At 35.4% G+C, this 23869-nt stretch overlaps 1 protein-coding gene across 1 annotated transcript; it reads right to left on the reverse strand.

Moving 5' to 3' along the window:
* Positions 1–4546: 4546 nt before the first annotated feature.
* On the reverse strand, positions 4547–23028 carry LOC140845309 (disintegrin and metalloproteinase domain-containing protein 2-like). The gene is given in 8 exon segments (XM_073219288.1): positions 4547–7206; positions 7321–7419; positions 11209–11389; positions 14132–14195; positions 14198–14267; positions 21290–21371; positions 22385–22551; positions 22966–23028. Coding segments are annotated over 8 exon segments (975 nt in total). The 3' UTR covers positions 4547–6957.
* Positions 23029–23869: the final 841 nt, after the last annotated feature.

Consider the following 23869-nt stretch of genomic DNA (forward strand, 5'->3'; position numbering starts at 1 on the left):
AAAGACACCATCAATAGAACAAAAAGGAACCCTACAGTATGCGAGAATATATTTGAAAATGACACATCCGATAAAGGCTTGACATCCAGAATATATAAAGAGCTCACACGCCTCAACAAACAAAAAACAAATAACCCAATTAAAAAATGGGCAGAGGAACTGAACAGACAGTTCTCTAAATATGAAATACAGATGGCCAACAGACACATGAAAAGATGCTCCACATAGCTGATTATCAGAGAAATGCAAATTAAAACTACAATGAGGTATCACCTCACACCAGTAAGGATAGCTGCCATCCAAAAGACAAACAACAACAAATGTTGGTGAGGCTGTGGAGAAAGGGGAACCCTCCTACACTGCTGGTGGGAATGTAAATTAGTTCAACCATTGTAGAAAGCAGTATGAAGGTTCATCAAAATGCTCAAAACAGACTTACCATTTGACCCAGGAATTCCACTCCTAGGTATTTACCCTAAGAACGCAGCAATCAAGTTTGAGAAAGACAGATGCACCCCTATGTTTATCACAGCACTATTTACAATAGCCAAGAATTGGAAGCAACCTAAATGTCCATCGGTAGATGAATGGATAAAGAAGATGTGGTACATATACACAATGGAATACTACTCAGCCATAAGAACAGGGCAAATCCTACCATTTGCAGCAACATGGATGGAGGTGGAGGGTATTATGCTCAGTGAAATAAGCCAAGTGGAGAAAGGGAAATACCAAATGATTTCACTCATCTGTGGAGTATAAGAATGAAGAAAAACTGAAGGAACAAAACAGCAGTGGAATTACAGTACCCAAAAATGGACTGACAGGTACCAAAGGGAAAGGTACTGGGGAGAACAGGTGGGTAGGGAAGAATAAGGGGGGAAAAGGAGAAAGGGAGTATTAAGATTAGCATGCGTGTGGGGGAGGGAGAAAGGGGAGGGATGTACAACAAAGAGAAGACAAGTAGTGATTCTATAACAGTTTGCTATGCTGATGGACAGTGACTGTAAAGTGGTTTATAGGGGGGACCTGGTATAGGGGCGAGCCTAGTAAACATAATATTCTTCACGTAAGTGTAGATTAATGATAACAAAAAAAAAAGAAAGAAAAGGGGGATTACTCCCTGATAGGATAAAACTAACTGTAAATCAATGATTAATCCATGCTTTAAATATCCTTAATTTTGATCATTTAAAGGGTGTCAGATGATCGGCTATGGAGGTACATTTTTCTGATAATATTCCTTTCTCTTAAAAAAAAAAAAAAGGAGTTCCTGTGTGGTGACCTCCAATGAGTTCTACACAATGGTATAAAGGGCATATCATAGTGTGGGCAAAGGGTCTGTTTGTGTTTATACAGAGGATCAAAGCCTAATTTGGCTACCCAGAAAATGAACTAAGATACGATATGAAGAAGAACTTCCAACATCAGCACTCTCTGGAAGAGTCATACCAAAAGATGATCATCAAAAATCCTCAACAAAGATCCAGGTGATGCTGCAGTTGTAGCTGCATCCATCCCACCAGTTCCTGGACTTGCCATTGGAATGAAGAAGGAGATATCTAAGCTGGCCTGTGCTTTCAGTAAAACAACAAATTTGACTGGATCTATACTGTTGGAACTCAACCAAGAATTAGGAGAAGTGTAAGTTGTAGCGCTCCAAAATCTTACAACTACAGACTATCTACTGTTAAAAAAACATATGGGATGTGAACAGTTCCCAGGAATGGGTTGTTTTAATTTGTCTGATTTCTCTCAGACTGTTCAAGTACAGTTGGACAATATCCATCATATCATAGACAAATTTTCACAAATGCCTAGGGTGCCCAACTGGTTTTCTTGGCTTCACTGGAGATGGCTGGTAATTATAGACCTGCTTTGGTTATGTAACTGTATTCCCATTATGTTAATGTGTATGCACAATTTAATTAGTAGTTTAAAACCTATACATGCTTAAGTTACTCTACAAGAAGATATGTCAAAGAAATAATCAATCTTCCCATGTTTTCTTCCGCCTGCTACTTCTATAGCTTTTCTTCTTCCTTCCTAATTACAACCCTTAAATAGAATTTGTGCCTCATATCGAATTTACCATGTATCATAATTCTTCCAAGTGGTAAAGATACCTCAAGACAAATGCTGGGCATAGAAGCCACAGGGCATAAATCTGCAAAGAAGTAAAAAGCTAACCTTTTCAAACAGTATGGCTTCTCTCTCACTTATCAACTTTACATTTCCCTGTATGGCCCCGGAAGATGACTGGTTAGCCAGAGACGGGTAAGATTCCTCAAAGGAGGAACAACCTAAGACAGGCACAGTAGCAGGGGGGCCATCAGGTGTGAAATTGGGGATCAACAGAGGTGAGGCTTAGAACCTCTCCCCCCCCTGTTCTGAGAGAAATCTGCTGCATCCGTGGATGTTTTATTGCCCTTGTCTAGCCTGGATTAACACATAGTCTACAGGCACACACCTGATCATCTATCTACACTTGCTCTTACAACACTAAACTACGTTTTCTACCTTTATCTTGCATCTACCTACCACTTCAGCATTTTATTAAAAATAAAAATAATAATAATAATAAAGGGAGAAATGTGGGATCCACATACAAATCAAGTATAAAAATCAAGCAAATATTCATATTTGACCTGATTGTTTATAGTTCATAATGCGTGATCCAAACCAAAAATTTCTGTGATGAATGCCCTTGTACTGTTCACCATGTAAGAACTTATTCACTATGTAAGAATTCGTTCACCATGTAAGAACTTGTTCGTTACGCTTCAGAAGATTGGAGACTGATGAGAATTAGGCTTGAGATGGATTAATGATTGTGCATTGAGCACTGACCCCCCCTATACAGAATTTTATTGTTGTTAACTATTTGTTCAATAAATACGAGATGCCCTTTCAAAAAAAAAAATCAAACAAATATTCATATTTGACCTGATTGTTTATAGTTCATAATGCATGATCAAAACCGAAAGTTTCTGTGATATGACTGCCCTTGTACTGTTCACCATGTAAGAACTTCTTCACTATGTAAGAATTTGTTCACCATGTAAGAACTTGTTCGTTATGCTTCAGAAGATTGGAGACTGACGAGAATTAGGCTTGGGGTGGATTAATGATTGTGCATTGAGCATTGACTCCCCTATACAGAATTTTATTGTTGTTAACAACCATTTGATCAATAAATATGAGAGATGCCCTTTCAAAAAAAAAAAAAAGGATACACTAATTTCTAATGACTTGTACAGTGACCAAGAAAACTCACTGGCTCTCTTGCTGATACTTTATCTTAAAAATCAGCAAAATGAGAAACTGGTGATACCAGTTGACATGGGAAAGGGGTACTGGGTTAACAGAAAATGAGACAGAAAATTTTAAACTCTTACATTTAAAATCATGATGCTTTGTAAATTTTTAAAATTTTAATATAAAATCTCTTTAAGAATAAATACTGTTTTAAATCTAAAAAAAAAAACAAAAACAAAGGGCAAAGGACTTGAACAGCAATTTCTCCAAAACAGATATACAAATAGCCAGAAAGCGCATGAAAAAATGCTCAACATTACTAATCATTAAGGAAATACAAATCACAACCATAATGTGACACCATCTCATACATATTAGGATGGCTATGATCACACACACAAAAAGAATAACAAGTATTTACAAGGATGTAGAGATACTGGAACTCTGGTGCATTGCTGGTGGGCATGTAAGATGGTGCAGCTGCTATGGGAAACAGTAAGGCAATTCCTCAAAAACTCAAAATAGAATTAGCATATGATACAGCAATTCCACTTCTGGGTGTGTACACAAAAGAACTGAAAGTAGAGACTTGAATGATTATCTGCATGCTCATGTTCATAGCAATATTATTCACAATAGCCAGAACATGGAAGTGACCCAAGAGTCCGTTGACAGATGAATGGATAAGCAAAATCTGGTGTGTGCATGTGTGTGTGTGCAGCCACACGCACACGCACGCATGCAGTAGGATATTATTCAACCCCTAAAAAGGAGGGAAATTCTGACATATAGATGAACCTTGAAGACGTTATGCTAAGTGAAATAAGGCATTCACATAAGGACTAATACTGTATGATTCTGCTTGTATCAGGTATCCAGTTAGAGTAGTCACTTTTCATAGAGACAGAAAGACTAGTGTTTACCAGACAGTAGAGACAGAAAGATGGTGGACTGAGTTATTATTTAATGGGTGTGGAGTTTCAGTTTGGAAATTGAAAAAGTTCTAGAAATGGATGATGGTAATGTGTGCAAAAATGCAAATCCACCTAATGGCACTAAATTGTACACTTAAAATGGTAAAAACAGGAAATTTTGTTGTATGTATTTGGTTACAAGAAAAATATCCTCAAGCATATACCAGCAAATCATATCCACCAACATAAAAAAAGGTAATGCATGCTGACAGAGTGGGGCTTTTTCCAAGAATGCAAGTTTCAAAAGCAATTAGTGTAATGTACTATATTAACAAATAAAAGACAAAATAAATGATCATTTCAATAGACACATATGAGGACTGAAAAACCTCTTTATTGATAAAAGAAAAAAAAAACTGAACTAATTGAGTAACAGAACTAGAACTTCCTCAACCTAATAAAGAGGATTATGAAAAACCATAGGTAACATCATAGTTAATGGCTAAAAATGCGACCCCAAGATAACTAACAATTTAGAATATCTGCCCTGGGCTCTTCCTATTCAACATTGTAGTGTAAGTCCTAGCCGGAAAAATAGCTAAGAAGAAAAAATAGAAGGCATGCACATGTTGTAAATTAAAAAATAAAATTATATCCATTTTCATTTGAAATTTTTCTGACATATAGAAATCATAGTGATCCTCTAAAAATAACCATTAGAACTAATAAAAGATTTCAACAAGGTTGAAGGATAAAGGTTTAATATTAAAAATCAATTGGTATCTGGTAATGAATGACCCAAAAATGAAGTTTAAAGATTCTATCTCTAATAACATCAAAAAGAATAAAATATCAGGAAATAAATTTAACAAAAGTAGTGCAAGTCCTATACAGTGATAATTACAAAACTATAAAACATTTAACATGAAATAATTAAATAAGATACAGTTGGAAAGACACCCCATGTTCATGGATTTGAAGCCTTAATATACTTGATGTAACATTACAATTATCATCAAAATTCTAGCCGCTTTTTCCGTGGAAATTGACAAGTTGATTCTAAAATTCAAGAAATGCAAGAGACCCAGAATAATCTTTAAAAGCCTGGATTACTCACATTTCCCGATTTCAAAACAAACTACAAATCTACAGTGATTGAGGCAGTAGTGCTACTGACGTAAGTATATTAACATATAGATCAATGGAATAGAATTGGTAGTCCAGAAATAAACCCTTATGTTTACAGTCAAAAGTTTTTCCAGCAGAGGTGCCAAGTCAATTAAATGGGGGAATGATCATCTTTTCATCAGTGATGCTGAGACAACCGGATGTCCACATGCTAAAGAATTATGTTGGAACCATATCTCACACCATACACAAAAATTAACTCAGAATGGATTATAGACCCACATTTAAGAACAAGAACTATACAATCCATAAAAGAAAACAGATACTGTATTGCTCCACATTCAGGAATATTAAATTGTGACAGAAAAGGTGGCTATCAATATGCTGTAGTATTAAACTGAATATATGTCGAACAACATACACATTCCTCCTCTCTCCCCCTTCCCCAGCCCCAGGCACCCACTCATCTACTTTTTGTCTCTATTTGCCTATTCTGTACACCTAATATAAATGGAATCATAGAATATGTGGGCCTTTGTGGCCAGCTTCCTTATGTCAACACAATATTTTAAAAATTCAACCACATTTAGCAAATATCACCATTTCATTCATTTGTACTGCCTAATAATATTCCATATTTTGTTAGCTCATTCATCAGCTGATGAGCATTTGCGTTGTTTCTACTATGAGTAATGGTGCTATGATCATTTTGGGGGACAGATTTTTCAATTCTCTTCGGTATATACTAAGGGTGCAATTGCTATGTTAACATTTAGAGGGACTGCCAAACTGTTTTCTAAAGCAGCTACAGCATTTTATATTCCCACCAGCAATGCATAAATGTCCTGATTTTGCCACATCTTATTTTGCCACTTTCTATTATCTATCTTTTTAATATACCACCCTATTGAATGTGAAGAGGTATGTTGAGCTGGTTCTGTTTGGAGAACCACAGAACAGTGTCCTAGCCTGTTAACAGAGGAGCTTCAAAATGCAGCGAAAGCTTTTAGAAAACGGCTTAAGATTTTCTGGAGGTAAGATTCCTCCACCACAGGTTTTTGATCATCCTGTGACTGCAGGGAAATATGTAATGGCTTTTTAATGTTTCTGACCTAATTCACCAAGTTCCTGAGCAGTTTCAGAGCTTCAAGGAAGCCTCATGGAAAAAAGATTGCACAGTTTTGACAGCCCCCCTTAAATTTCAATCGCTAAAACTTTTCTATTTTATTAGAAAGGCATTTGAGTACAGTGGCACCTAAGACCACTGAACATTAAAATTTCCACAGGAGAGAAACTTCATGTATCTTAGGGAACAATTCTCAGCCACTGGTGATCCTAGGGACATAGGCAGACTCTAAAAGCTGTAGGTCAGGCTTGGCTTAGGTGAGATCTTCTATTAGAAAACCATGGATATGGAATGAAAGACACAAGTGTAGCCTGTGTTTTCTGTCTGCCTTCTGCCTTCTTGAGTGAAGATTCCATGGATTTTGAATCTTTCCCTTTATTTTGTGAAAATAATTCAGAATTTTAATCCTAGACAACCTGTATGATTTTTTTCCTCATAGTATACATTTTCTCTTCCTATGAGCCTTTAAGAGACTTATACTCAAAATCACATTATTTAACAAATCACTCTTACCTAGCAACATCTGTTTCTTTAGTGTCCAGGAAAAAAAAAACACATGTGGAAAATCAAATTATAATAAATACTTTCACCAAATGCATCCGGGCACTGTGTTGTGCCGCTGACACAGATCCCACTGACACAGAGCCACTGATTCTCTCCACACGGATGGCCATCCTGAACAAAAAGGTTTTCTTGACATGATGCAGAGGATCCATTGCAGTATTCAGGGAGATCACATTCACCAGAGGCAGACCTACATTTTTCTCCTTTCTGTGTGTACTGGTGGAGTGAGGCAGGTGATATTGAATTAAGCAGAATGTGAACATATAAATGTTATGAGGAATGAAAACTACTTACATAGGCAATGCAGACACTTTTTTAATGGGCTCTTACTTGACCGCCTGTACAGCATGGTCCTGAGGCGCAGACTCAACCGACTGTCAGTGTACACGTCTTGGAATCACAGCACGAGGCTGGCAAAGAAGCACACTCCTGAAAGGGAAATTGGATGCTCTGACGTACCTTCCAACTTGTATTCACATTGGACAGATATTTTAATGACGACAGCATATTATATAGTATATAGAGAGATGCTTAGCTTGATGCTGGCCAATTTATAAAAAAATTAAGCCACTGAATTATTAATTTATCAGTTACCTACTGTGTGCTAGACCATGTGTTCTTTATATCCCTAGCATATACTTGACCATGTTGGTAGTAAGATATTTTGAAGCCCTAAACTTTCCCAAAGCCAAGATACCGGGAAGATCTCTCTGCCTTTTGTAGACAGAGAAACACAAGATGTGAAATAAATAGAAGTTATGATTTAACAGTTTCATTACAGTGACTGGTTCTTAATCAACCTTTAGGAATTGACTCTATTTTAGTAAGTCTATAACTTTTATGATCTATTCAAAGTTTACTTTAATTCTCTAAAGATGAAGAGCTAGAAAATATTTCTGAACATGACTGAAATTATCAACTTTATATCACTCACCCACATTTTATTATGCCTTCTGTTATGCTATAAATCATCTCTGCCCAGTGATTTTGTTTTCAAAATTCTTTTATCAGGCTTAATTAAAGCAAAAGGTAAGAAAGGAGAAAGCTGGAAGAACACTGCACGCACGCACGCACGCGCACATACACACACACTTCTAAATTCCCAGGGACTTGAAATAGGGCTGATTGAGCAAAATTTCATTTGAATGTGAAGAGGTATGTTGTCCTGGATTTCAGTAGTCTTAATCTAAGCTATCACATGATACTAAGGCATATTGAATTTGCAGTATTTTCCAGATCTGTTGTGTTTAGTCAATGTCATTGCTATTGCTCTCCTTATGGGATTCCAGAGGGTAAAGTTTTGTCACAGGGCTTTGTGACTCAATTATATAACATTTAATAGAGCTAATCAGATACACTACTGTCGATTTTCATTAGAAATTTTCAAGGGATTTCCATTCAGACCCAAACAAAACAAGTGGGTATTGGGGGATAATTCCATCAAAGCACATCATGTAGCTAGGTATCTAAAAATACACTTTTCATGTACACAAATGACCTCAGCTACTGCAGCAGGGAACGCTCAGCTCCATTCAGGTCTTATTTCTCTCATGTCCATACCATTCTCTATGAGTCTCACCGTCTCCCTCTCTCCCTCAATGCATTCCCTTTATTTCTACTCTTCCCACCTCACTCCAATCCCTTAGATCCAGTTTGATCTAAGATTTCTGTGGGTTGGAAACACATGTTTATTGGTTAAGTATGGTCCAAATCGTTTGTACTTACATATTAAATATTCCATGCCACAAGTGTGCTTCTTGTGTTTCCATATCCAGTTGTGAAAGCTTCATATCTATCTTTCTGAATGGCAGAAGATCTTAGGTGAAAAATAAATACAGGCATACCTCATTGTATTGTGCTTCACAGAAACTGTTCTCTACAAATTGAAGGTTTGTGGCAACTCTGTACCAAATAAGTCTATTGGCTCTATCTTCCTGATGGTATCTGCTCACATTATGTGTCTGTGTCACATTTTGGTATTCTCACAATGCTTCCAGCTTTTCCATTATTATATTTGTTGTGGTGTCTGTGATCAGTGATCTCTGAAATTAGTATTGTACATTTTTTTATGCACCATAAAGTGTGTCCACAGAATGACAGCAAACTTCATGGACAAATGTGTGCATGTTCTGACCATGTTTCCCCATCTCTCTCCCTCTCCTCAGGCCTCCCTATTCCCTGAGACACTACAATATTGAATTCAGGCCAATTAATAACCTACAATAGTCTCTAAGTGTCCAACTCGAAAGAAGGGTTGCATGTCTCTCACTTTAAATCAAAAGCTAGAAACGATTAAGCTTAGTAAGGAAAACCAAAGCCCCATCTCTCTTCAATTCTATGAAGGCTGAGAGAGGGGAGGAAGTTGCAGAAGAAAATCTGGGAGCTATGGGAGGTTGGTTTATGAGGTTTAAGGAAAGAAGCCGTCTCCGTTAACAGAAAAGTGCCAGTGAAGCATCAGGTGCTGATGGAGAAGCTGCAGCAAGTTACCCAAAAGATCTAGCTTAGTGAATGTATGAAGGTGGTTACACTAAGCAACAGATTTTCAATGTAGATGAAATGTAGAAGATGCCGTCCAGGACTTCCATAGCTAGAGAGAAGTCAATGCCTGGCCTCAAAGTTTCAAAGGACAGGCCAAGCCTTTTGTTCAGGGCTAATGAAGCTCATGACTCTTAAGTTGAAGCCAATGCTTAACTGCCATTCCAAAAATCCTAGGGCCCAGTAAAATTGTTAAATCCACTCTGCCTGGGCTCTATCAATGGAACAAGAAAGCCTAGATGACAGCACATCTGTTTACAACATGGTTTACTGAGTTGTTGAAGCCCACTGTTGAGACCTACTGCTCAGAAAAAAGATTCAAGTTATTCCTGCTCACGGAGAGTGCACCTGGTCACCCAAGAGCTCTGGTGGAGATGGACATCAGAATTCAGGTTGTTTTCATGCCTGTTAACACAACATCCATTCTGCAGCCCATGGGTCAAAGAGTAATCTGAACTTTCAAATCTTATTATTCAAGAGATATATTTTGTAAACCTGTAAGTGCTACAGATAGTGATTTCTCTGATGGATCTGAGCAAAGTAAGTTGAAATCCTCTGAAATGGATTCAGCATTCTAGATGTCATTAAGACCATTTCATGAGGAGAGATCAAACATCAACATTCACAGAAAACTGGAAGAAGTTGATTACAACCCTCCTGGATGTCTTTGAGGGGCACAAGACTTCAGTGGAGGAAGTCACTGCAGGTGTGGTGGAAATAGCAAGGGAACTAGAATTAGGAGCGGAAGCTGAAGATCTATCTGACTGAATTGCCACAAAATCATGATAAAACGAATGGCTGAGGAGTTGCTTCTCATGGAAGAGCAAAGAAAGTAGTTTCTGGAGATGGACTTTACTCCTGGTGAAGATTGTTGAAATGACAACAAAAGGATTTAGAATATTACATAAAATTACATAAAGATGATAAAGCGGTGGCAAGGTATGAGGAGATTGACTCCACTGTTTTAAAAAGGGCTGCTGCAGATAAAATGCTATCAAACAGCATCACATGCTACAGAGAAATTGCTTGGAAGAGTCAATGGATGTGGCAAATTTCATCATCATCTTATTTTAAAAAATGACTTCAGTCACCCCAACCTTCAATAACCACCACCCTGATCAGCCAGCAGCCGTCCACATCAAAGCAATCTCCTCCAGCAGCAAAAAGATTATACCTCACTGAAAACTAAGATGATGGTAGCATTTTTTAGCAACAAAATGTTTTAACTAGGGTGTGCACATTGCTTTTTTTTTTTTTAGATATAGTGCTGTTGCACCCCTAAGAGACTGTTACAATATAGTGTGACACAACTTTTACGTGCACTGGGAAACCAAACAATTCATTCAACTTGCTTTATTGTGGTCGGGAACAGAACCACAGTATCTCTGAGGTATGCCTGTACTGAGGAGGGACACACTCCCCAGGGGAAGTATAAACTGAGGTCAGCTCAGCTACTGGATTAATGACCTTGAAAAATCACCTATGTGGATAATTGACAAACCACTGAATCCATTTACCAATGTACAAGTGCACCCATTAGTATTGTAATCCCTACATGCTTTCTGCAGATATTCATAGCAAAGTGAGTTTGACAAACTAGGGAAAATGGCAGGGTAACTCTATATAAATCAATTAATCACTTTGATGTAATTCTGCTGTATATTCTTCCAAACCAGTACCAACCTCCTCACTCCCACAGTCACATTGCTCTCCTTGTTCCACTTCTCCATTGCCACAGTCGGCAGCTTTGTATGATGGATCTGAGCGTGGCTGATTTCGAAGACACTGGGAACTTGGCTTTGAAATCAAGTGTGCAAAATCCTCCATGCTGCAGTTACTAAAGCTCTTCACACCAGTGGAATGACTAAAAATATATCAAACATCAAATTTTTAGGTAAATGATGCTTCCATAAACTGCCTAGCCTCAGAATAAAGCTCTTCAATAGCATTCCACAACAGACAAAAGGCTCAATTTTTTAAAGTGTCAAACTTTCATTTTCTGTGCCTGGGAAGTCAACTGTGCAAGAGTTTAAATATTTTTGGTAGGCATAACTAACTAATCAATGAAGTGTGTTGGCTGATACATGCCACTGCTGTCACTTGCAGCTTTTATCTCACAGAGCACCTTCTCTGCTTCTTCTCTTTCCACTCATGACTTCTAAATATCGTAATACCTTTGCATTAACAAAGAAGAGTGGGCTTTTCCCTTCTTTATCAATACTTATTCATAGATATCTCACCCAGTTCTATACTGGATTATTATAGATAACTCCTCTACCAGCTAGCTCTGATACCTTTATCTCCAACTCAAAGTTATCACCTAAACTCCAGAGTCCAACATACACAAGTGATGGGAAAGAGCCAATATAATTAAAATGTGGTCTTTGGAAAAAAATCTATTAATTGATGAAGCCCAAGTGAGAGGGATTAAGAAATAAAGGAGAAAATGCCAGTTGTCTGTATCAGATATAAAAGAGATTGTCACTGGAAAGCCCAGTGACTTTCATAGGAAATAATCGAAGATTACAAAAATTTACAGCAAATTAATTTCAATGAAAATACTTTGAAAATAACCAAAATCTAAATAAATACCCTTATATTTTAAAAATGAATTATTAAACATCTTCCCAAAAATATGTCTATTTCCATTCAGATGGGTTCACTGGTAGATTCTATCAAATAATTTGGGAAGAATTAATACCAACTTTCCAAAAAAGTCCACTGTTATCCCAAAATTTAAACCCTTCAAAGGAACTACAAGAGAATCCCGATAAAAACCAGTGCCCCTCATAAATATTAGAGAAAAATCATGCAACAAATAGGATAAATACATAAAATAATAATGCATATGTCCAAATGTAGTTCATCCCAGGAAAAAAACTGTTTAAAAACTGTTATTCAAATATTTATAATTCAATAAAAAATACTTTAATGGCTAACAGAATAATGTAGAAAAAATACATTCATCTCAAAACGTGATAAAATTTATTTAGGACAAAATCTTGGGCAAACAAGGAATAAAAAGGAACTTTTTCAACCTAATTAAAAAGCCTGCATGAAAAACCTTCAGCTAACACATTTAATGGTGAAAGAGTAAGGAATCTGCCCCATAAGCCAGAAACACAGCAAAGACAGCCACACATAGTTTACATTGTAGTCGAGGTCTTAACCACTGTATAAGGCAAAAAATAGAAATTGAAAAAAATATAAAGATTGAAAAGGAAAATGTAAAACTGTACAATATGTGGTTGTACATGTGTAAAATTTTAATAAAGCTAAAGGCTCAGAACTAATAAGTTAATTTAGCAAAGCTGTAGGATACAAGTTCAATAAAATCTCAATATGCTACAATCGGAAATTTCAGAGTAATATCATCAGGTACAATTAGAAAAAACAATTAAAGGCCAATCTATTTACACTTAATAATTTCTCCAAAGAAAAAAAAATGAGAAAATACTGTCTTTTGTAGGATGCCAACCATGATGAGAATAATTCAGACACCCCAACAAAATAACCTACTTTCAAAAGTGAGCAGAGACACCTGCACAATATGTAGGAGGAGGCAGAGGTTCCAAGAAGCTATTCCTGTTTAAGATCTTCTAATCCTTCCTATCATTTCTTCTTCATTATAACCATTGTAATCATCGCACAGTATCACAAGCAACATATCCTCACCATCACTAAAAACTATAATCAAAGATAAGTAAAAATTTAATAAGCAGCACTCAAGATCATTAATAACAATAGTCTGCTGCCATCAGACCATGTATTGATCCAGTTCCATGATCACCTAAGTTTTGTTTTCTATAGCCACCTCTGGGATCATTATTTTCATATGGGTTCCTCCCGAATCAGAGCCTGAGATAAACATTGGAGTGCAAGTTTTTCTAGGAAAATGATTGTGAAACCAGGAGGGAAGGAATGGAGAGAATGAGATGTCATCATTTGTTGCTGTAAGCAGTGGGGCTTGATTCTCTAGGACATCTGAGAAGCAGGAAATGGTTCCAGGAATTGTCCACCAGGAGTAAGGCTCCAGCCACCAACTGCACGACAGTTTCCCCAACTCCCCCGACTATTCAGTCCTGATTCTGTAAAACCTCACAGTGTACCCTGAGAATACTGATGGCAACAGCAAACAAACTCACTAGGTCTTTGAGGCACGATAAGAACACTGCAAAAGACCTTCTCTATTGACAGAAGGCTGAATAAATTACATCTGAAATCAATAGATACCAAGAGCTAGGCTGAGCCAAGGCAGAATGAAGGAGAGTCATACAGACGAGGCCGTACTAATAAATCATTCTTGCTTATCAAATCATCCATTAAATGATAAAGATCATTCAAATAAGCACAAGTAATAAATGTAGAGTTAAATACCATATGAGAAAGCAAGTGTGTCATTAGATTACAGGAGATACAGAGATAGAGATATACAGCACTGGCATTGAATACATATATATATACATATAAACACATACACATATATTGATTTGGGGGGTCACTGATCACAGCTTATATTCAACCATTATTATTTTAATAACTAGACTTTCTTAAACTAAATACACCAACTTATTTTCATATAAACCACATATATAAAGCATCTTACATGGCTTCTGGGTTCATTATGCAGATAGCTCCTGAGCACTGGCATTTGTTAATGTCATCATAGCTATTCCCATACTGAGGCTCAGTAGTTGAGCCATAATAACTGCAAGTGATTCCAGATTTAAGCTTCCGGGATCCTGGAAAAAAAAATACATGTACACACTCACATGTTAGGAGATAATTCATTTACCTAGAGAATAATGAATTATTAAAAACTGTCCTTTGATAAAACATAATAAAGACATTTAATATGTTAACCACAGAAATGCCATCCAAGTTGGCCTAATATGTTATAGGTAGCAATTACCAATATGAGAAGAATATGAAGAGTAAAATCTGAAATGTTACCAAAATGCAAACGTCCTGTTCACTTGGTGGCATCAGTCCAAGAAAAAAAAGACCCCAATAACTTATTAATTATATATAACAATAGTTATAGTCATATTTGTACCCAAGAAAGAAAATCTTTAAAGATACACACATAATGTGGGAAATTATTAATAGATTGTGTTCATTTATAATTTATTTGAAGATGAAGACTTACTATGAATGTTACATACATTTTTTAAAAAATCATAAATTAACCCACTGATTTAATTTACATTATGGTAAATGATGACTGATGATAAGAATGCTGGCTATCCATTCTTCCTCAGTTACTTAAACTCTTTTCAAAACTAAAATGCCTTTATCATTCTTCTTTTTATAAATGTAAGATACTTATTATACCACATTTGGACCATACAAAAACATATGAAGCTTAGGGAAAATCCACAGATTACACTGCGTCTTCAAATACATCTAATAACATTTTGATGAATACACTTCAAGACAGGGTTCTATCTCTCCCACTAAAACCTGCACAGAATAGAGGGGCTACTCTCTTGACAAGTCTGAAAGTACAAGCAGTCAGAAGGGAAGAACACTAGAATTCACAGCACCGCCGACCTGGAAGTGAGTTTATATCCTTTGGCCTGATGGCCCGTAGCCAGAGTTTGGAGGTGAGCACTGTAGTAGTGTACAGAGAGAATCAGGAGAAATTTTCTAATTCTGGATTGAGGAGTGGGAAAGAAAACTCCTACATCTCAGGGAGAGTGGGGAAATCCCGTTTATTTTTCTCTCCTGCTCCTCTGTTCTCCCATGCCTTGTCCCCCAGATGGCTCTGAAGGGGCAGCGGCAGCCCCAGGTAGCTCTGTGCGGGAATCTGCAGTCAGAGCTCACCTCCAGGCAACCACCTCCTCCTCTCCTTTCGGTGGAGCTGTGGCTTCAACAGCTTGGGTTCAAACAAGGTGGGTTCTTTTTGTTATTTATTTGTTTATTTATTATTGAAGTGTAGTTGGCATAGTTTTGTTTTCTTGTACTCTGTCTCCCCCTGCTTGGCCATAGAAGTGGGAAAGGGTCTATCCAGGCAACTAAAAAGGGCAGCCTCAAGAAACTGACATGTGCCAGGGAGACAGCAGAGGTATGAATTTGGGTAATCAATCCCATAAAACAACCTATCCATCTATCTCTGTATCTATGTACCTATCTCTCTCCCTCTCATCAGCATCATCATATTCTCTATCGTGCATCTATCTTTTAAGTATTAGCCATTGTACCAATTAGAGAAATAGTACAAAACCTGCAGAGTGAGCCAGCAGCCTGCAGATCAGGAGAGGCAGTGATGCAGTTCCTGTCTGAAGGCCAGCAGGCTGGAGACCCAGGTGATACAATGGTGCAGATGAAGCCTGAAGGACAGTCTGCTGAAGAATGCCCTCTTGCTTAGGCAGAGTTGGTCTTTTTGTTCCATTCAGGCCTTCAACTGTCTGTATGATACCCACCCACATTACGGACAGCAATGTGCTTTATACAAATTTCACCCATTTGAGTATCAATCTCATAAAAAACCCTCCAAACTGACATAAATTAGCCATCGCAAGCATTCCTCAAACTTTACAGGTCCAGGTACAAAATAAACCTCTTCTTCCACCCTTCCATTTCCTATCTGCCTCCAAAGCCTACCCCACCTTCCTCTACCTAGTTTTTCAGGACAAATCTGAGGCATAATAATGATTTTTCCATCATACATGCAATGCATCTGATAAGTTAGCAAGCCCTTCTGTTTTATTTTCATAATTTATACCAGATAAAAACTACTCACATATCCGAGAATAAAATACTAGTTTATATTCACTCATCTGCAAGTGTCTCCTATTTGGTCTCCTTGCTTTGTACCCTTGCCCCCTGACAATTACTTCTCTTTAAGGTTACCGGAGAAATACTTCTCTCTGGCTTAAAAACTTGTAGTGCCTACTCATTGCAAAGAGAATAAAATCCAAAACTGTTTATCATGATCTTCAAGGACCTATACAATCATACTTTCACCTACTTCAATGACCCTTGTTCATGACATTCATTTCCATTTGAAATAATGATCTTTCTCATGGACTGATTTCCTAGACCTTCCCGTGACTGCTTTTGTCTCGTCATTCATACCTCCTTTTCAGCATCTCCTCAGACTTTCTCTCTGATCTACTATATATCCTGTCCATTTTTACCATATTATCCTAATGCTATTAACTGAAACAATATTATGACATTATTTTAAGTTAAATGATCTTACATTTCTAAGGTGAAATGATCCTACTTTCGTTGGATAAAATCACTTTGGTCATAGTCTGTTATCTTTATAGATGGCTGGATTCAGCTGATTAGTATTTTGACTTACCTCCACTAGGTTAGTGAATAAATTAGCCTCTAATTTCCTTTGTGCAGCAACCTCGTTTGATATTTTTATTATTGTGGTAATGCTGACTTCCAGTTGTGTGAAAGGTGTTCTCTTTTTCTATTCTCTACAAATGTATGAGATTGAAAGAATCAGTTCCCTCATAATCATGTAGAATGCTCCCCTAAAAGCATTGTCTTTTACCTTGTGATACTTTCAGATAAATTAATTCCTTTAGTAGTTTGGTGTTATTCTGAATTTCTACTTTCTTCTTGTGCAAGTTTTAGTAAATTACTGGCTCCCTTTAACAATGTTTTCAAATTTATCTAAGTTATACAGTGTTCTATTATTACCTTAATAGTATCTATATCTGTAGCATTTCCCATTATTTTCATGATTTTATTAATATAAGCCTGCTCTGTTTTATAAAAATCAGTTCTGCTGGAAATATGCTTGCCTTTTAGGTTTTTAAGGTCTAAATATCCTTTTTGAATATCTCTATTCTACCTCTAATCTTTCATAGGTTTCTGCTTTTATCTTAATTTCCTGCCTTCCACTTGTTTTCATGTTATTCTGTTTTTATTTTCTCATATACGTTTGGATAATCAGCTCATTGATTTTCAGTTTATTTTCTGCCAGTTTATTAGACACTAATTTCCTTAACTATTCTGCCTTTCCTCCCCCACTCCTCAAACTTCAGCAGAAATTATTTGTGATACATTTAGATATTATTGATTTCCCATATCATGATCTTCTAATTTCCAACAATGCTTTTGACTTAAAGTCTACTGTCACTATTTTATTTTAATTTTTCATTTTTGTTTAGTGCATGACAAAACTGCCTTGGCAATTTGTCATAAATCTCTTAAAAATATGTCAGGTTGTATTTTTAGACTTCCTATTTTGTTACACTGATCAGTTTATCTACACTGCAGTATCTTAATTACTATAGTTTTTAAGAAGTTATATCTTCAACTTTTCTTCAACTTCCAAAGTTGTTTTATATATTTTCCCTTTTATATTTACACATAGGAATTTAGTATCAGCTTGTCAATTTTTACCCAAAAAAAAAAACCTGCTGAGACTTTGATTGGCATTGACATTGATCACTATAATATCGTAAAAGACAATTTAATTTAATATAAAGGTAATAAAATGACCCCTTCTGTAGCATATTGTTTCTTTCAACAAAGTAAGAAAAAAATTATATGAGATAATCAAAAACAATAGTAGTAATGTGCTACTAAAATGGGATATTTAGGAAAAAACTTCAAATACATTTAAGCAGGATTAATTTCCCTTTAAAAAGTACAAAGATGGGATTAAAAAATAAAATGCATTGTAAAAAGCTTAGATTTACAAACTGAGCTTTATTATTACATTAAAGTGTTTATAATAACCTAAAGCAAACATAATACCTAATAACACAATATTGAGTTTTTCCTCTGAGATCAGGAATGATACAAGAATGTCTGCTATTAATTACACATTATTCAATTCAACTCTTTCAACTGAATATTATTCTTGAGACCCTAGTTAATTACAGAAAAAAAATTTAAAGATATATATAGTGGAAAGGAAAAAAAGAACAAAATTGTTCTTATTGACACATGACAACATTGCACACAGAAGAATTTAAATCAAAAGCTACAAGTAAATATAGAAATACCATTGGATACAAGTCATTGTATATCATTTGTCTTTCACCATAAAAGAAACATGCTTAAGTTATATTTAAAATATATTTACTGATATCATCAAACAAGGCTAAATGCCTAGAATAAATCAAACAAAATATATGCTAAAATTTCTGCATGGAAGATTTATGCCTATTTGCCTCAATAATGAATTAACATTTTACTTGTTTCTTATTTAAGTGGAATATATTTCATCATTTTTATACTCACCTTGACTTTGCCATTAATATATCTCTTGTAAATAACTAATTAAAAAATTTTTAGAATAAAAGTACTTTTTAAAAATTTTAAATCAGAGACTCTGTCTGATTTGGTGAGTTTAATCCAGTTACACTCACATAATTGCTGTCATATGAAGATATATTAAAACCATTTTATTTTATATTTTCCATTTGTCTTACTTGTTTTTACATTTCTTCTTCCCTGGCTATGTTTACATTTCTTCCATTCGATTGTTACAGTGCTTTGCTTTTGTTAAGACCAATATTCATTGGATAGCCCAGCTCCAGCTATTTGCATCTTAAGACAACAAAAAATTTTAGCTATATTTATTCACTTTCAGTTTCATAATCTTGTAGCTTTTCATGGAAATAGACAATTTCTACCAATATGTCCTGAATGTTAGTCTTTTGTTTGGCAAATCTTTTGAGGGCTTATATGCCTGAAAATATTTTTACTGTGCCTCAGATTTCTTTTTAGTTATGAACTGTGCCTTCAAAGTACTTTTACCCTCAATACATTCCTTTAGCATCCAATGTGGCTTTTCTGACTATGGAATGTCTTCCTTATTTTATGATTTTCTTCCTTCTGGAAACATAACAACTTGTCTTCATATTTGATATTTTCATCTCATTGTTGTGCATATTTTTGCTCTTCTTTTTTTATTTTCCATGTGCCCTTTGCATATGACAACCCACGTTCGTCCCCTCCTGCCAGATGGTGTAGTGTGAGGTATCATGAGGAGATTCCCAGAGGGACTTCCTGACAGAGGCATTTTGTTGATCTGGCAGTGGCTGGAAACTGTTCTGTGAATGTAATTCTGTGAAATTTATTTTCATGTTCCCTTCAAAAGTTTTCTTATGATTTTAATATTTTCATCTCCATTATTCTTAATGTCTAGATATTGGTACTTGTACTTTAATCATCCATTTCTCTTAACTTTTCTTTTATCTTCCCTAACTTTTCCAATGTCTCCTGTAAAATGTCCTTATTCGGATTTTCCAATTTCATCATTTATGCTTCACATGCATTGATCTTATCCCTTATGCAATTAATCCTTTTCTATGATAGCTTACACTTTATTTTGTTTGAAATTCCTGGTTATAAGTACTTAATAAAACTGCTTCAAATGGTATATGTTGTGTAGTGTATTTTCCTCTGAGGCCGGAGGAAGTTGAATAGTCAGGATCTACATAGTCAACAGACAATACGTCTGGTAATATGTACTGTTGCAAGTCCTTGAGGACAAGAACTGACTTGTGTCAGCCTTTGGGAGTAAGTGAACTTGGCAAGACAGGTGGATGCATGTGGCCCAGGGCAAGGAGATGCGGACATCAAAACTGTTGATTTCTGACTTGCTTCTACTCAAACAAAAACTACTCAGTTATGGTTTCAGCTATACACTTTTAGAAAGGAGCAGCCCTGGAAGGACATAGTGCCAAGGGAGAGATGGTACTGGGTGTTTAAGTATCAGAGGGCAGAGTTTCCACCGTTTTCTTCAACAGCTCACTGCTGTGAGTAAACAATGACTGCTGCTGATTTTCCTAGTGAAAGATCAGGCAATGACTATCCAAGTGAAGTGTGGAGAATAAATAGGAAGAAGAATATTAAGAAAAGCTTTTCTCTGAATGCTCCTTTCACTGCAGAGACCACTACCCTCTGCCCATGAGCTGCAGACTTTCCAGTAAAGGATGGCATTTCCTTTCTCCTGGTAGTTAGCTGGCCTTTGGAGAGAATCAGTTCTGCTCTTAAGATTTCCTACTGTTGCATGTGATTGGATAAACCAGTCATATTCCAGCTTTTGAGACTAGTAATGACTTGCCCATAACAATAAGCCACATTTTCCAAACTCTGAGTTGTGAATTTCAAAGATGAAACGTGTCTCCATTTGATTGATTCATTTATTTATTTTTTTAACTTAGCTTCCCTTGTTCACTGAAACAAGAGCATTATATATCGCCTCCCAAACTCCAGCAGACATTGTACAAATGCACAAAAAGTTTAAAAAGGCAAGTTCTATGTATCAGAATAACCATAGATAGGCTTTATGAAATAGGGCAAAAAACATACCAACTTTCAATACACCAGGATTTTCTACTAAGATTAATAATGTCAATTAGGGCATGTGATTCTGTTATTCTTCACCTATGCCCCACGAAGCACTTTAAGGCAGGTGATAAATAAGCTTCAAAGTTTAATTTTAACCTGGTTCATAATTATGTTAGCTACATAATTAAAAGACAGTTAAAAAATCCATCCTTGAAATTAAAATCAATTAATGATTAAATGTTGAGTATATGAAAAATTCATAAGCATTTTATAAGACTAAAAAAAATTGCACAAGTTTTGTATGTAGTAAGTTCAATAAGGGCTTCTTATAATTCAAACATCTTTAACAGCAGCAGAGGCAAAGATCCCTAGAATCATTATGCAAATTTTAGGATACATAGAAATAATAAAATAGGGAAATATCTAACTGTATATTAATCTAAATAGCATTCTATATACATCTTAGTTGTGCAAATTAAACTATACCAACCATAGCAACACCTCCTCCGTACTGAGGGTCACATATCTTCCCTTGAAAGGTTGCACCAACATACTTTGATTTTTCTCTGTAACTTAAGTTTAAAGAAAGGATCATAATCACATAAGTTTGTAAAATTAAGCATGACTAATATTCAATGTGCCTAATGCAATTTCTGTTTTGCATATTTATATCATAAATTCATAGGTATTATCACCTAACATTAAGGTAACAAATCACAGGAAGTGAATAAATGTGTCTGCTTCCCTTGAAAACAATCAAATAGACTTAGACAACAATAGAAAGTGTATTCTCATATGGAATGTTGAGAAAATAATGATTCTTTCTGTAATGTTTCTTGAAAATAATTCAAGTAAATAATTCCTAAAATAACAAAATAATAAATAAATAACTAAAATTATTTCAAATTAGAAAGATAAGGAAATATGGTTTATAAATAGGCAGTCAGTCACTTTATGGACTGAAGTCTCCCCTTAATCAGACAGAATTAGCCAGAGCCATGCAAAGGTGGGGCATATCTGTAAGACAGAAAAATATTTAAAAGATTATAATTTTAGATATATATGATCATTTGCATAATATAATATATAATATACATATGTCCTCAATACTGATAAGAGAAAAACAAAGAGGTTACTAAATTGACAAGGAGGTTTATATTTTGTAAAATGCAACACCATGTGAATATGGTACGTCAGAGATATTAAATATACAAAATTATTTCTAAACCCTTGTTATTTTTGGCTTTATTTTATGGAAATAAAGCATAAAGAGAAAAGGCCAAATTACTGTACTCATAGAATTCAGGCACATTGCTTCAGACAGATATTGTTAACATTTTATGCAGTAAGCTATTTAGTGATATGTATATACTTTAAGAAAGCATATGGTAACAAGACTGAAGGAATGAGTGTTAACTACAGAGCAATAAATGGGATGGTTGATATCAATAAATCTGCTACAAAATCTGTGTTGTGGAAAAACAGTATTCACATGATCTAATATGTAAGAAAAATTGGTTGAAATTTGGTTAAATATAGGTATGTTGCTTCTGTATAAGGTTTAGTAATGCCAAGATATGCTTACACAAGTAAAAATGCCACATCGTGTGGACGCAAAACAAGATATGATCTTTTCCATTTTAAAAATCTGTGTAATAAGTCATTAGCATCTCCAGTTACCATAATTTTATTTTCATCCATCCAAAGCTCCAATGAAGATAGAATTATTGTAATATTAAATGAAGAAAAAATCTAAAATAGAAAACATAAAGAAAATATATTCAAACATCATGGTTTAAATAGGTTTGGGCAAACTCTATGTTGATGATAATAGGAAACAAGTGAACTGTAATTCTGGATTGGGTCTTATAAAGTACATTAGCAGGTAATAAATATTACTAATAAAAAGTAATAATGAACATTTTGAAATAGTTGTACTTAAGCAAGCCCACATCAAGTGTTTTATTAATTTAATCTTCACAGTAACCTAATTATGCACACACAATTAGTATTATTCCTACTGAAGAGCTGGAAGAGCAAAACTTAAAATGGTCATAGAATTTGCCCTACTTCACACAGCATGTGTATTCAGGCAGTGTCATAAAAGAAAGTACGGAAATTGTTTAAGTAACACAAGCAAATACAAAGATACTAAAAAGCAAACACAGCATTAGTCAATCCCATCAACTGGAAGACTTTTTGAGTAACAACACCTGCATCAGAACCCATTACACTGAAAAAGATAACCACCTTTTAGATTTAAATGTATATTGAATACTATGTAATGATTATCATTCTAAAATCTAATATACGGGGTTAAAAATTTGTTAAAATTGCCAATTTATTAGTTTTTAAACACCATTTGTTATTATAGGAATAATAAGTCAGTGTGAAAATTGGAAAATACAAAAAAATACAAAAACACGCTACAAACTCTTCTAAAAATCGAAATGGAAGGAACACTTCCAAACTCATTTTATGAGGGAAAGCATTGCCTTGATACCAAAGCCAAAGACACCACAAAGAAAAGAAAAGTTACAGGCCAATATCCCTCATGAACATAGGTGCAAAATGCTCAACAAAATACTGGCAAACTGAAGTTAAGAGCGCACGAAAGGATCACACACCATCATCAGCTGGCATTAATTCCAGGAATGCATGACTCATTCAAATTCCTCAAATCACTCAGTGCGATGCACTATGTTAACAAACCGAAGGGGAAAAATCATGATCACCTCAGTAGATGCAGAAAAAGCACTCGACAAAATTCAACATCCTTTCATGATAAAAACTCCCAATAAAATGGAGGTAGAGGGAACTACCTGAACATAATACAGGCTACATATAACAAGCTCCCAGCCAACATGATAATCAACAGTAAAAAGCTGAGAACTTTCCTCTAAGATCAGGAGCAAGGCAAGAATGTCTACTCTTGTCACTTTTATTTAAGACAGTATTGAAAAGTCCTAGCTAGGACAATTTGGTAAGAAAAAGAAACAAAAAGCATCCATATTGGAAAAGAAGAAATAAGACTGTCACTATTCACAGATTTTATATTATGTATAGAAAA

This window comes from Manis javanica, chromosome 12, assembly GCF_040802235.1.
Source record: "Manis javanica isolate MJ-LG chromosome 12, MJ_LKY, whole genome shotgun sequence".
Classification (NCBI taxonomy): Eukaryota; Metazoa; Chordata; class Mammalia; order Pholidota; family Manidae; genus Manis; species Manis javanica.